The sequence below is a fragment of the Leptinotarsa decemlineata genome, unplaced genomic scaffold (assembly GCF_025532065.1).
Source record: "Leptinotarsa decemlineata unplaced genomic scaffold, Ldec_3_MD MMD2_tig00004067_RagTag_RagTag, whole genome shotgun sequence".
Classification (NCBI taxonomy): Eukaryota; Metazoa; Arthropoda; class Insecta; order Coleoptera; family Chrysomelidae; genus Leptinotarsa; species Leptinotarsa decemlineata.
In genome coordinates, this window is record NW_027412602.1 from 1,170,681 (window position 1) to 1,182,233 (window position 11,553).

The 11,553-nt window shown below is 33.1% G+C and overlaps 1 protein-coding gene across 2 annotated transcripts; it reads right to left on the bottom strand.

The window, feature by feature from the left end:
- Positions 1-843: 843 nt before the first annotated feature.
- LOC111516867 (uncharacterized) lies at positions 844-8,953 on the bottom strand. Of its 2 annotated transcripts, XR_012466272.1 has the most exons (6): positions 5,817-8,953; positions 4,953-5,027; positions 4,137-4,835; positions 3,721-4,075; positions 2,424-3,664; positions 844-2,363 (listed from the first exon to the last, which is right to left on the bottom strand). XR_012466272.1 is itself a non-coding variant. In XM_074178559.1 (5 exons), exons 3-5 carry the CDS (start codon positions 4,578-4,580, stop codon positions 3,528-3,530), a joined length of 936 nt encoding a protein of 311 aa, XP_074034660.1. In that variant the 5' UTR covers positions 4,581-4,835; positions 4,953-5,027; positions 5,817-8,953; the 3' UTR covers positions 844-3,527. The 2 variants fall into 2 exon arrangements, 1 of the variants encoding a protein (XP_074034660.1); XM_074178559.1 differs by having other exon boundaries at positions 844-3,664.
- Positions 8,954-11,553: the final 2,600 nt, after the last annotated feature.

The window sequence follows — 11,553 nt, forward strand, 5'->3', positions numbered from 1 at the left end:
TCTCCTGCCTCCATGAAATCATTCGAAGTAAATGGAGCAAAATGAATCTATAGAAGACGCCAAAGTGACAAGCTATGTGATAAATAACATCCTTGATTAGTGAAAATATTTGTAGATTCGATACTTTGTCATTGAAAAATAATGAACACAATGTTTTAATGAAATTAGAAAAAATCTTGTATGTAACACGATAGGATTTCATTTTTTTTCAACTTGCGCTACTCGCGCTTGTTACACAAAATTAAACTTTTCGTAACTCTTTACACAAATAGCTATTCTAGAAGTATGGCCAAGCATAAAATGCATTAAATATACTAATTTCACAAACCTATTCTGATTAAAAATAGGAATTTAATCTTTTTTCACAAAGCTACATTCTTTGGAAGCACAAACTCAACTGCAAACAAAAGAAACCTAAAATAAAATTAAAAATTTGCACATCATTTCCGTATTTTCAATTTTTAACGCACACTGACACTGCGATCTCTAGCCCCGCCGCTGAGAAACGAATGAAAACATAATATCGGTTGTATTTGAACCCTCGTCTTTGAATTCATCAGCGCAGCGTTGCCAAGTGATGAACAGGCGAATGTGGGCAATCAATAAGAAATGCTGTACGTTATTCTCGTCGCACTAATTTCGAGCGCTTACTTCCGCTATCCGCCAGCAGGGACCTGCGTCTTTGATTAATTTGGCTAGAGAGAGTAAAGCAAGAAGAGAGATGAAAATATCGTTGACAGATAATAATTTAGTCACGTGCTCTCATGGCCTCTTAAAGGTCCTTCCAAAAAATAACACAAGCAATAGGTAGTAAGAGTAAACATCAGCTCGTCGCTCGAAAGACCCGAATCCTTCCACCCCCCCGCGCAGTAAAGGTTTGTTGGCATATATTTATCAAGAGTGGGAGTGAATATAATGTACTCGATGAACATTGGCAACACCGCTCCTGTCCAATTACCCAATATTCATTTAGATTTCCGTATTCTAGATCAGTAGCACGGATGATAGCAGTGGCGCCCTCGAATATTCGCCCTAACTGTACGGCCGATTTATTTCAACGTTGTTTTTCAATGTTATTATTTGAGGATGATGAATACCAAGGTTTTAATAGTAATGTTTGAATAGGATAGCGGCCGATGAATATGATTTTGATTGTTGATATGACGGGAATTCGGTCGGAATATTGAAGAAAGCTAGATGTTAAATAGTCGACTTTTCGAAACTTATTTTTTCATCTTCAGGACTCTGAAGTATAAGTACAAAATTATACATATTAAAATGAAATTTTCAAACGGGATTCAGAAAAAACAAAAATAAATTATGTGAAATAACAATCGTTAAAAAAAAACAGTATACAGAAAAACAACATTGATCAGTACTTTCATTTAGAGTGGTTCTCCGAATTCAAAATGGTTGAAACTAAATGAAATCGACATGAAATATAAATGCATGTACAAGTTAACAAAAGACGTTGACACAGACACATAGAAATGAACAAACTGAATTATCGAGGAATCGGTTCTTTCTTGTATATAAAAAAAAGCTATTGATATTAATGATGAAAAAGTCCCCTAATGAGCTGATTTACTATTTATGTTTAATTTTTTCTATCAAATTCAAATACGAGGTGTTTAAATTTTCAATATGTATCATACACCATGATATTCTGATCCAGCCCCACATTTTTTCATTCATGTTCAATACAAAATTGGTACCTTGGAATTTTTATGATCGAAATGAATTACGAATTAAATGTATAAATTCGAGAATTCGATGGCGGATAAAGTGATTTATGTCTCGAATGTAATCAATATAACTCGAAGAGTTATATTGATTACATTACCTACAGTACATTACATGTACTAAAGTGGAAACAATGTTTTGTTAAATGTGCGAGGTTAGTTATTTTGTGTTAAAACTGAACTGGTCGCATGTCAAATTTCTGCTATTAGAAGGATAAAAAAACTAACACATCTAACAGGAAATTATTTTCATCAGTGCATCTGAACAAAAGCATTTCTTTGAAAGTTTTCCATACATACAATTTTGTCAGCTTTCTGTCGTCAATATTCTTTCAGATCTTTTTAAAATCAAAATAGTGTCGATTTGAAGATGTTTATAGGGCATCTATAGAATATATTTATTGAAAGTGGATTTTGATGTATTTTTTTAAGTCCATATATCAATAATAAACGTGGACATAAAACTGTTTCATTCTGTATCATAATTTTGTAAAGTCCTCAAGTGTTTTCTAGATTTCCAAGCCCCTCGTCACTCTCGGATCAACCAGTTCCGGCAGAAGACAATTGAAATAAAATATTTTCGATATGGGCACCATTTATTTTTTCCAGAAGTGTTCATCTCTGGATATATGAAAAAAATACATGTTCAAATGAAAAAGGCAGTGATTGATCAATAGTTACCTCTTCTATAAGGAAACCTTTTGGACTCCATACTACAAAAAACATTTTTCTCTTTTTGTTACTGCTAATTGCCCTTGAACTTGGAAATAATAATTGTGTTTTCTATTCAGAACAAATGTATTGTTCTCAACTTTGCCTAATTTGATCTTATTCGTCCTTATTCCCTCTTCTGGAGACATATCCTTAATGTTGAAAGGACACTTTATCTCCACAATAGCATCATTATCCACCAATCCATCAGGACTTGCCCCCCAAAAATAAAATGTTTTATCAATGAAAAATCCACTCTTACTGACTTTCACATTATGTTTTGATTCAAAATCTTCGATCGCAAACGATTCGTTCAATTTTCCATATTCTGTCGCCTTGTTGCCTTTGAATTTCTTGTATAATAATTCCTTTATCGTATTGATGCTGCGGGTGTTCGATTTCATTTTACAAATTTTTCCAAAATTGGATGCAGTGATTCTTTTTTGCCTTTCTTCCATCTATAAGATGAAAGAGCTCTGGTCTTCCGTTTCCCTCTCAATATCATCGATCTCCTCTTGTGATTTTTTTAATTTATTCAGAAAATTAATTTCTTCTGCTGTTATATACTCATCATCATTCATATCAGGGATGAATTCGACAATATTGCCGTAGTCATTATCTGGAAGAGAGAACCCTTTTTTTAGGCGAAGCTCTTGTCGACGCCTTCTTCTTTCATTGGACAAGTTTGCATATCTCAGGTTTCTCTTTCTGATTTTTCCCATATACTTTTTGGTAAATATGCTAGGGCTATTGCTTCTTGTCATCGCTTTATAAAGGACCCCATAATATTCTGGCCTTTTGTTGAATGATATAAGAGCAGCTTCACATCTGGATTGGTAGGATTTTTTTTTCGAATAATTTATTCTTTTACCTCCAACAAATTTGCAAACTATCGAGTTATAATGTTCAGCAAGATTATTGTTCATGTTGTAAAGTAAACTCTCGATATGTATAATGAGCTGATTCATGCAAACCTGGATGTCTCTGTATAAACCACATTCTTTCATTAATTTCATCGCATTTGGCGTGTTCGCCAAATACATGGGAAGGAGCATTGGGAATGTCTTCTTTTAATTATTTTACTTTCGTTTGAAAATTAGTATTTTCTTCAATTCTATATTTCGCAAATCGTAGGCGTTTAGCATTATTTTTGACTTCTTTTCTCAGGTACACTGGTACCAAGGCATTCGTTGATGCGCTCCTTCGTCTTTCTGAAAAAAAGGTAGAATTAATTCGTTATATCAAATCAACAAGATATTCAACTCACTGCTTGTATCTCTCAATTTTGAAGAAAAATTTCTCAATAGATGGTTCCTACATTCTATTTTTGTAATTACTGTTTGGGGTCCATAGGGTTTCGTTTCCATTAATTTTGAATAGACAGAACTGTCACCATCTCCAACTGATGTGAGATATTTCAACCCATGCGTTGTGATGCTGCTTCGGAATCCTTCAACAATAATATCTGTTTCCATTGATGTAGAAGTGCCAATCCAATTTTTGAAACATTTATGTTGGGGTATTTCTACTTTTTTCCTATTGTAAAAATCACAGGTTCTACAGAATTTGTTCCTGAATCCCAAATATAATAATTTTCCAGTCCGGTGTCCTACAATACATCCCTGAAACAAATGATATCATTAATCAACAATATCATCATAAAAATACAAACTTTGAACTCACCACACCAGAAGCTGCATTACAGTTAACATTATAATATGATCGTTTTGACCATGCTCCATCTGCTACAACAGTTATAAATGGGACTCCATTTTCATCAATTTCTCCCAAAATTTTGGTCAACTCTGCTTCCTCTTTCCCGGCCTCTTTCATGACTTTTTTTGCTGTTGAGTAAATAACATCAGAAACTTTATCGTGATAATTAGAGTAGGTGTTTTCAGCCATCATTGGCATATTTATTGCAGCTGAAATTTCAGCCAATGTTGAGTAGCCGTTGCCGGATGAAACTGCTCCCAAAATCAAGGCTGAATTAATATCCAAGGATTCAGTTATTTCCGAAACATTTCGTGGATCCTCTGAATGAATCTGCTGAGTTATGCCACACATTTTACATTTTAAAGTGAATGTTGACATAAACCCCTTTCGCACTTCTTTTATAACTTGCATATCTGTGATATCACATCCAAACAGTTTATGCTTCTCGCTATCAAGAATTTGTTCGAATAAGAAACTGATGTCAACAATTCTTCTTCCAGTCACTTCAAAAGAAGTTGTCTTTTTTCCGCAGGTGCATCGATTTCATCATTATCAGACTGATGATGACTGCAACCGGTTTGCGGCTCAGACTGAGACGTGGCGATGACATTCGAAGGAGGCAAATATTCCTCAAATAATTCAGGATAGTTTCCATGTTCAGGTACACTGAAATCGAAATGAAATAATTATTATGATCAAATGATCTAATATAGTCAACGGCTAGCGGTATACTAATTGATGGAAAATATAAATGAGAATTCAACAAATGAAAATAAAACTCACATCTCTTCAATGTCCTCGTCACTTGTCGAATGGGGTATCATGTTTATTTCTGCCAAATGTTTATTTTTCAGGTGCCTGTGAAAAACAACTACAATCAATAAAAGATTGTATGAAATGATAATACATAACTGAAAGAAGAATCCATATGATGTGCATCTTCTTGATGACACTCTATGATATATTTTTTGGAATTAAGTACTGGGATGCTCTGGGACTGAAAGTTAAGCTTCAGACTATCTCCAATAGTTCAAGAACATGGAAGGTATTCATGTTGAAAATGAAACAATTTCGGTTGAAAATTATGAAGAGTTACAAAAAAATTTGCTTGACATTGACTAATTATACAATGGAGAATTGTTATTTTACATTAAACCGTTCAAAAGTTATTGAGGTGAGATCCGCACTTATACTTGATATTTCAAATGCATATTAAAAAGAAAAACTTAAGAACGAAATTCAAAAATGTTTAGATGGATGAATAGATGTGACTTGACCCCCTATGATTTTTGAAATTTTTGAGTGGATTTGCCCCACCCCCCTCCGCCGAAACGCACCATCTATCGAGCAATCACAACCACTATAATTTACAGACGTACGATCGGTTCTTGTCCCATTCCTGTACGTCAAACTGTTCTAAAGTTAAAAGGGGGGACTATTAAAAGCCATACGGTATAGACGAATGAGGTAGAAGAATGTTTTTCAAATATTCACTGTGGGATTATTTCAAAATTTCCATGATTTTCAACTGAGAATGATTTTTTTTCAACATAACTTAGCCTTCTCTTATGTAAAGAAAAGTATTCAATGTCATATCGTTTTGCCTTTGCATTATAATCTGAAGTAGAATATAAAATATAAACATACCTTCGACTTGCTTGCCGTCGAGATTTTCTTCGAGAAAATAAACATTTTTCATGTTTGGCAGTACGTTCTCTTTCACTTATTCGACCCATTGCTCTTTCAACAAGTTTCACTTATAATACTCTCAAAACAAGAACTCAACAATTTAGTTTCCAAGGGATGCACCAGAATAATTGTTTGTAGGTACGTTTATGGTATTTATTCACAATTCACCTACCTAAATCATGTCATTGTCTCCCAAGTAACATCAAAACCTAATCTACTAAATACGGAGAATGGAGGGAATTCCCTTACTGGCGTACGAGAAAAGGATAGCAATAACCAATCTTGTCGTATCTTCACGATGATTGCGGTATGACGATTCTACAGTGTTGCTAGTTGTTTTCATTAGTTAAAGTACTATGTAGGTGGCAGCGCCAATCAGTCATCAATTTCGCGATCGTAGCATCGGTTTTTTGCAAAAACTAATGATTTCATGGAAGACATATTTTTTTGTATGGACTTGGTGGTCTTGTGAGAATTCGGGAACTCCTTGATTTTTCCAATTTATCATGTCATATAATTTTTTTTTAAACTCATCATTACCAGAAATCACTGAAATTCCCGAACTTACAAATATATGTAGAATCATTCAAAAAAACAAAAAAAAATTCAAGAAAAACTGAAGGCTTAAAACCGATTCCAGTTTTATCAAGGTAGTGTTGGCTCTTAATACTTCCGCAAAATAAAGTAATAGAATTATTGAAAAATAGATTTGGTCGATCTGAACATATTATTACTTTATTACTCGATCGTTTGACAAAATTTCTAATGATAAGGACGACAAATTAGATATTTTGATAGCATTTTCAGACGAAGTTAAAAATTTTGTATATACAGGGCAGTCACTGAAGGAGAATGAACACTTATGTAATCCTTCGCTATTACAAGAACTTCTGAATAAATTACCGACTTCTCACAAATTGAAATGTGTAGAATATATTACTGGAAAGACAGTGAAATATAAACTTATTGAATTTTGTTCATGGTTAGGATCTAAAGCTAATGCAGCTTGTCAACTTCAAATTCCACAAGTTTCAGAATTCAAGGCTAACAAAGAAAATTGCAGAAATAAAGATATCACTTCAGCCACAAAATTTGTTAGCAGAAATTGCATTTGCTGTTAAGATCAATTTCATGGTTTATTTTCATGTCATATTTTCATGTCGTTTTCTGTTGATGACAAAGAATAGAATTTGCTTTTCTTGTCTGACACCTTCAAATGTTTTGAAAAATTGTTGAAGAAAAAAACATATGTACAGTAGATGGATGCAAGAGAGTATATCATGAGCTTTTACATAAAAATGAAGATAGAAAAACAAATTCTACTTCCAAGTCACTGATATTGAAACCAATTGTCATATTTCATCAAATAGACGAGGGTTACTGAAAATTTTACCGGTCTCTATTTCAAATGGCAAAAAATAAATTGATACATATGCTCTTTTGGACGATGTTAGTATCATAACTTTAATTGATGAAGATCTCCCTGATGATTTGAATCTTGATGGTCCTCAAAAGTCTTTATGTATCCAATGGACAAATAAATAATTAGACAGAAGAGCGGAATGACTCAAGAATTGTTACTTTCAAAATATCGTCAAAAACGTGTAATTCTAATTAGAATTTTCATTTAAGGCATGTTCGAACGATCAAAAATCTTTCATTGCCAAAACAAACTATCGATATTGATCAGATTTTTTTGAAATATCCTTATATTGACAACAAAATACAGTCTATGATCGATGTACGTTCTAAAATTTTGACTGGTCAAGACAATTGGCCTTTGTTGGTAAGCCTAAAAATAATTTCTGGGCCTTGGCATGGACCCTGTCTCACGAAAACATTGTAAGGTTGGGTATTTCATGGAAATCTACACATAGTAACGATGATATGAAAAAATTCGTTTGTTTTGTGGATTTGAAAGAAAAAGATGAATTAGACATTCCTCATGACCTGGTTAAAGAACAATGGAAAATGGAATCATCATCATTAGAGTACAATTAAAACAAAATATGTGAACAAAATGGTTTGGCGATAATGGCAGACCTCTTGTTTCGCAAGAAGTTATAAAGAATATGTAAGTACATAAATATTTGTATAAAAGTAAGTATGGCCTTCATGGAATAGTGGCCTTTGGTGTTACAGTTGAGGAAATTATATTCCGGCTTGAGGTAAAATAGGCCGATTAAATACTAGACAAACAAAAAGTAAGAAAAATAGATAAAACCTTAGACAAATATTACACGTTCTATAAGAATAAAATATTAATGTACAAATAGATAAAATCTTAGGCAATATGGATAAGATTATACTACTTACAATACAACACGATAAAACTTTGAGATAAATTTTTCTAAGACCAACTTATTTCACTCTAACATATTTTTTTAAATTTGTCTATCTTTTTCGAGAATGTGTTTTCTTATTTGTTTTTTGAATATTGGTTTGGAATAAGAATTTTCTATTTTGTGAGGTACGGTGTTATATAATTTAGTTGCCATGAAAGAATATGATCTTTGTGATGTAGCATGTAAATTTTCGCTACTTTATTTTGTAAATAAATAAAAAAATTTTAGAGCAACATGGATTTCACTCCGTGGTGACCTACCCTCAGCGAACGTGAAAATAACAAACATAGATATGTAAAGTTGGTTGTCTAACCTCATTCATAGAAACCGTATAAAAATCTTATTGCTAATCTCGAATGTTTTGGTTATGGATAAGTTTCACAAGGAGTGTCTTCGAGTTGGTATTTTCTGTTTAATTCTAATTGTCAGCTGTTTGATGATATTTTGACTATCAACTGTTTCATTTTTCGTCAGTGTAGCCAATTTAGCTTTAGGGGGTGTCTGACCAGATACAACCAAACATACCATTACTTTATTCTATTCAGATTAGTCCTATATGCATGGAACATGCAAATATTGATAGGTCAAAACGCTAGTACCCTATCTTCCGAAAAGAAGAAGAAGAAAAGGAATTGTTTTCTGATCAGTTAGGATGGTAGATTTCGCGAAAAAGACAGGTGTCTGTCCTACAAGTGTTTCTGGTTTTGTTCGGCTGACGAATCCTGAATTTGTTGAATGATCCTAATAGTGGATATTTCGTTCTACCCATCTTATTATCAACCACTACGTCCTGGCTTTTGATAGAGGCCTATATTGAACATTTACGACAATTTGGTGTTTGAATACTTTGTACCACGCCAACGCCTTTTTTGCTACAAGATAAAACCGTTCACAGAAGGTGAGTTTTCCTACTTTTCTTTTCATTGTATGTTTTTCAACGAATATATGTAAACCACCCCATAGTACTATACGCTGGGAAATTAATTTCCTAAAACATCTTCTACCTAATCAATCAACCTCTCGAAGTATCTAATATTGAATATTATTATTAGAATTATAAGTCTAATTTCTGGGAACTTTTGCTCACAACCATAGAAGAGTTACTAATATTAAATGTTTGTATGTTTTACTATGTTTTATTTATTTATTGATTAACACTCATCAATTTGATAACATCATATGGTAAAGTCTCTTATAGTTTTGGGTATAACAACTATTTAGTCATTAGTCGGGTGCTCAACTTTCCAAGTAAGTACTCTTTGACAAAGACATTTTAAAAGTTGCAGTGGCGCCCCTCTCATTTTTTGACCATTCAATTACTGTACAATGATATACTTTTATTTGTAAAGGAACCCATAGTGCCAACCGACGAAGAGCTGCCGTCTGCATTAGCTCCTTTTCATTAAATAGAAAAGTACTACAAATGGCGCCCAACGTGGGGCCAAGTTAGAATTTTGCATATTTTATATTGTTGTCAGTAATTAGAAAGTTGAGAGTGTCCATATTGATAAATAAATGAACATTATATCAGAAAATATCGACAGGAATTTCAGAGAATACTTTGGTGGTGATTTTTTACTAGTTATTATTGAAATGTATATGCGTTGTTGGAGTGTTGGAGTATATTGCGTTGTTGGAGTATGTTGGCGTTGTTTGAGCATATTATTGTTTCTAGCTGCTGTGTTTTCGGAAGTTTAGTATTGATTCATTATGGATATAGCATTCAGAGTTGATTATTTGCTTCAGGATGAAACAAATTATGAATTGAGAATTAGGGGTGTAATTTCATATCGTAACCAAGATGATAAAAGAAAAATCCTTGGTAGACTTCTTACTAAAGAACGACAAGCTGGTGCTGATGTACCTACATATTTTGTCGGATCCTCACTATGACTTCGTTATAGAAAAAAAAAAAGAAATTCAAGCTACTTTAGATTCAATCAAGTTACTAATAGAAGGTTTTGAGGGACCCACTACTGACTCAGTATATAAAAGAGCTAGCTCTCGTTTAAATCATATCTGCCTAAGAATTCAGAGAATCAAGTTGAATATTGAAGATGCAAATTATCCTGAAGTTTTGAATTTTAAAAATGAAACTTATGCTACAGCTTTAAAATTAGAAGCAGAATTCAATGAAAATATTCAGGAAGAAGAACATCTTCTTCCTAACTCTACAATTTTTTAACCAGCTTCTAATGTTGCAAATGCTCCAAACACAGTAAATATCAGTAGAAATATACCAAGTACACCTAAATCTTTTCCAGTGTATAAATTAAACATTCAATTTAATGGGGAACCACAAAATTTAATATCATTTATTGAACGGGTGGAAGAATTGGCACGAGCCAGACATATTAGTAAGGTAGATCTTTTCGAGTCCGCTAGTGATTTATTCACTAGTAAAGCAACATTTTGGTTCAGACAGATTCGTTCTCAAGTCAATGATTGGGATAGTTTAGTAAATAAATTGGTGAAGGATATTTTAGTTTCCAATTATGATGATGAGATTTGGGATCAAATAAAAACTAGGAAACAAGGTAGAAATGAGCCGATTGTTCTTTTTATTGCTTGTATGGAAACGTTATTTAGTAGACTTAGCCGAGATACAGCGGAACCAACTAAAATCAGATTTATCAAGTTAGGTCTCCAAGCTGAATAGTTTAGAAGATAGTTTAGAAACATTGAGTAACTTATGTAAGAAGTTAGTCAGTTTAGCTTCAGGTTCTCAAAATTTTAGAACTACTCACTGTTTATTTGATCCTGAACTTGCCCATCTTTCAGATATTCAGTCTTCTCATGATCACAGGAATGTTAGGAGAAGTAGTAAACCTCAAAGAAAATTTTTTAGGAATAAAAAACATGACAAAAATTCGAATTTGAATCAGTGTAGAGATAAGCAGGTTTATGTTACCAATTCTAGTCCAAATCAAGTCTTATGTTGGCGCTGCTTACAACCAAATCATACTTTCAGAAATTGTAGGGCTACAGATTGTGTAGTTGAAAAATTTTGTTTCAAATGTGGTTGTCCCGATGTGACTTCCAGAGATTGTACAAAATGTCAGGGAAAGTAAACAAGGTGGGAAATCAGTTAAGCTCGGGTTTTCCTCCGCAATCTTCTAGAGCAAAAGACCATTTTTATAAACAATCGAATTCAAAATTTTTTGATATTGAGGGTTGGAATGCTTGGAAACTTACTGTAAAGAATTTTTATAAACCAGATAATAATAATAATGTTTCACCTTTTTTTATTCAAAAGCCTTATGATAATAGAACATACATTTCTGTTAAAATTTTTGATCAAGATGTTATCTGCCTATTGGACAGTGGTGCCATCCTCTCAGTCTGTGGCC

What these genes read in the sequence shown, in the direction of transcription:
- LOC111516867 (XM_074178559.1), bottom strand. Translation starts at nt 4,580, where the DNA reads ATGCAAGTTATAAAAGAAGTGCGAAAGGGGTTTATGTCAACATTCACT. An exon ending in GTAATGCAGCTTCTGGTGTG is followed by an intron (nt 4,076 to 4,136) that starts GTGAGTTCAAAG and finishes CATTTGTTTCAG; the next exon opens with GGATGTATTGTAGGACACCG. An exon ending in AAAATTGAGAGATACAAGCA is followed by an intron (nt 3,665 to 3,720) that starts GTGAGTTGAATA and finishes CCTTTTTTTCAG; the next exon opens with AAAGACGAAGGAGCGCATCA.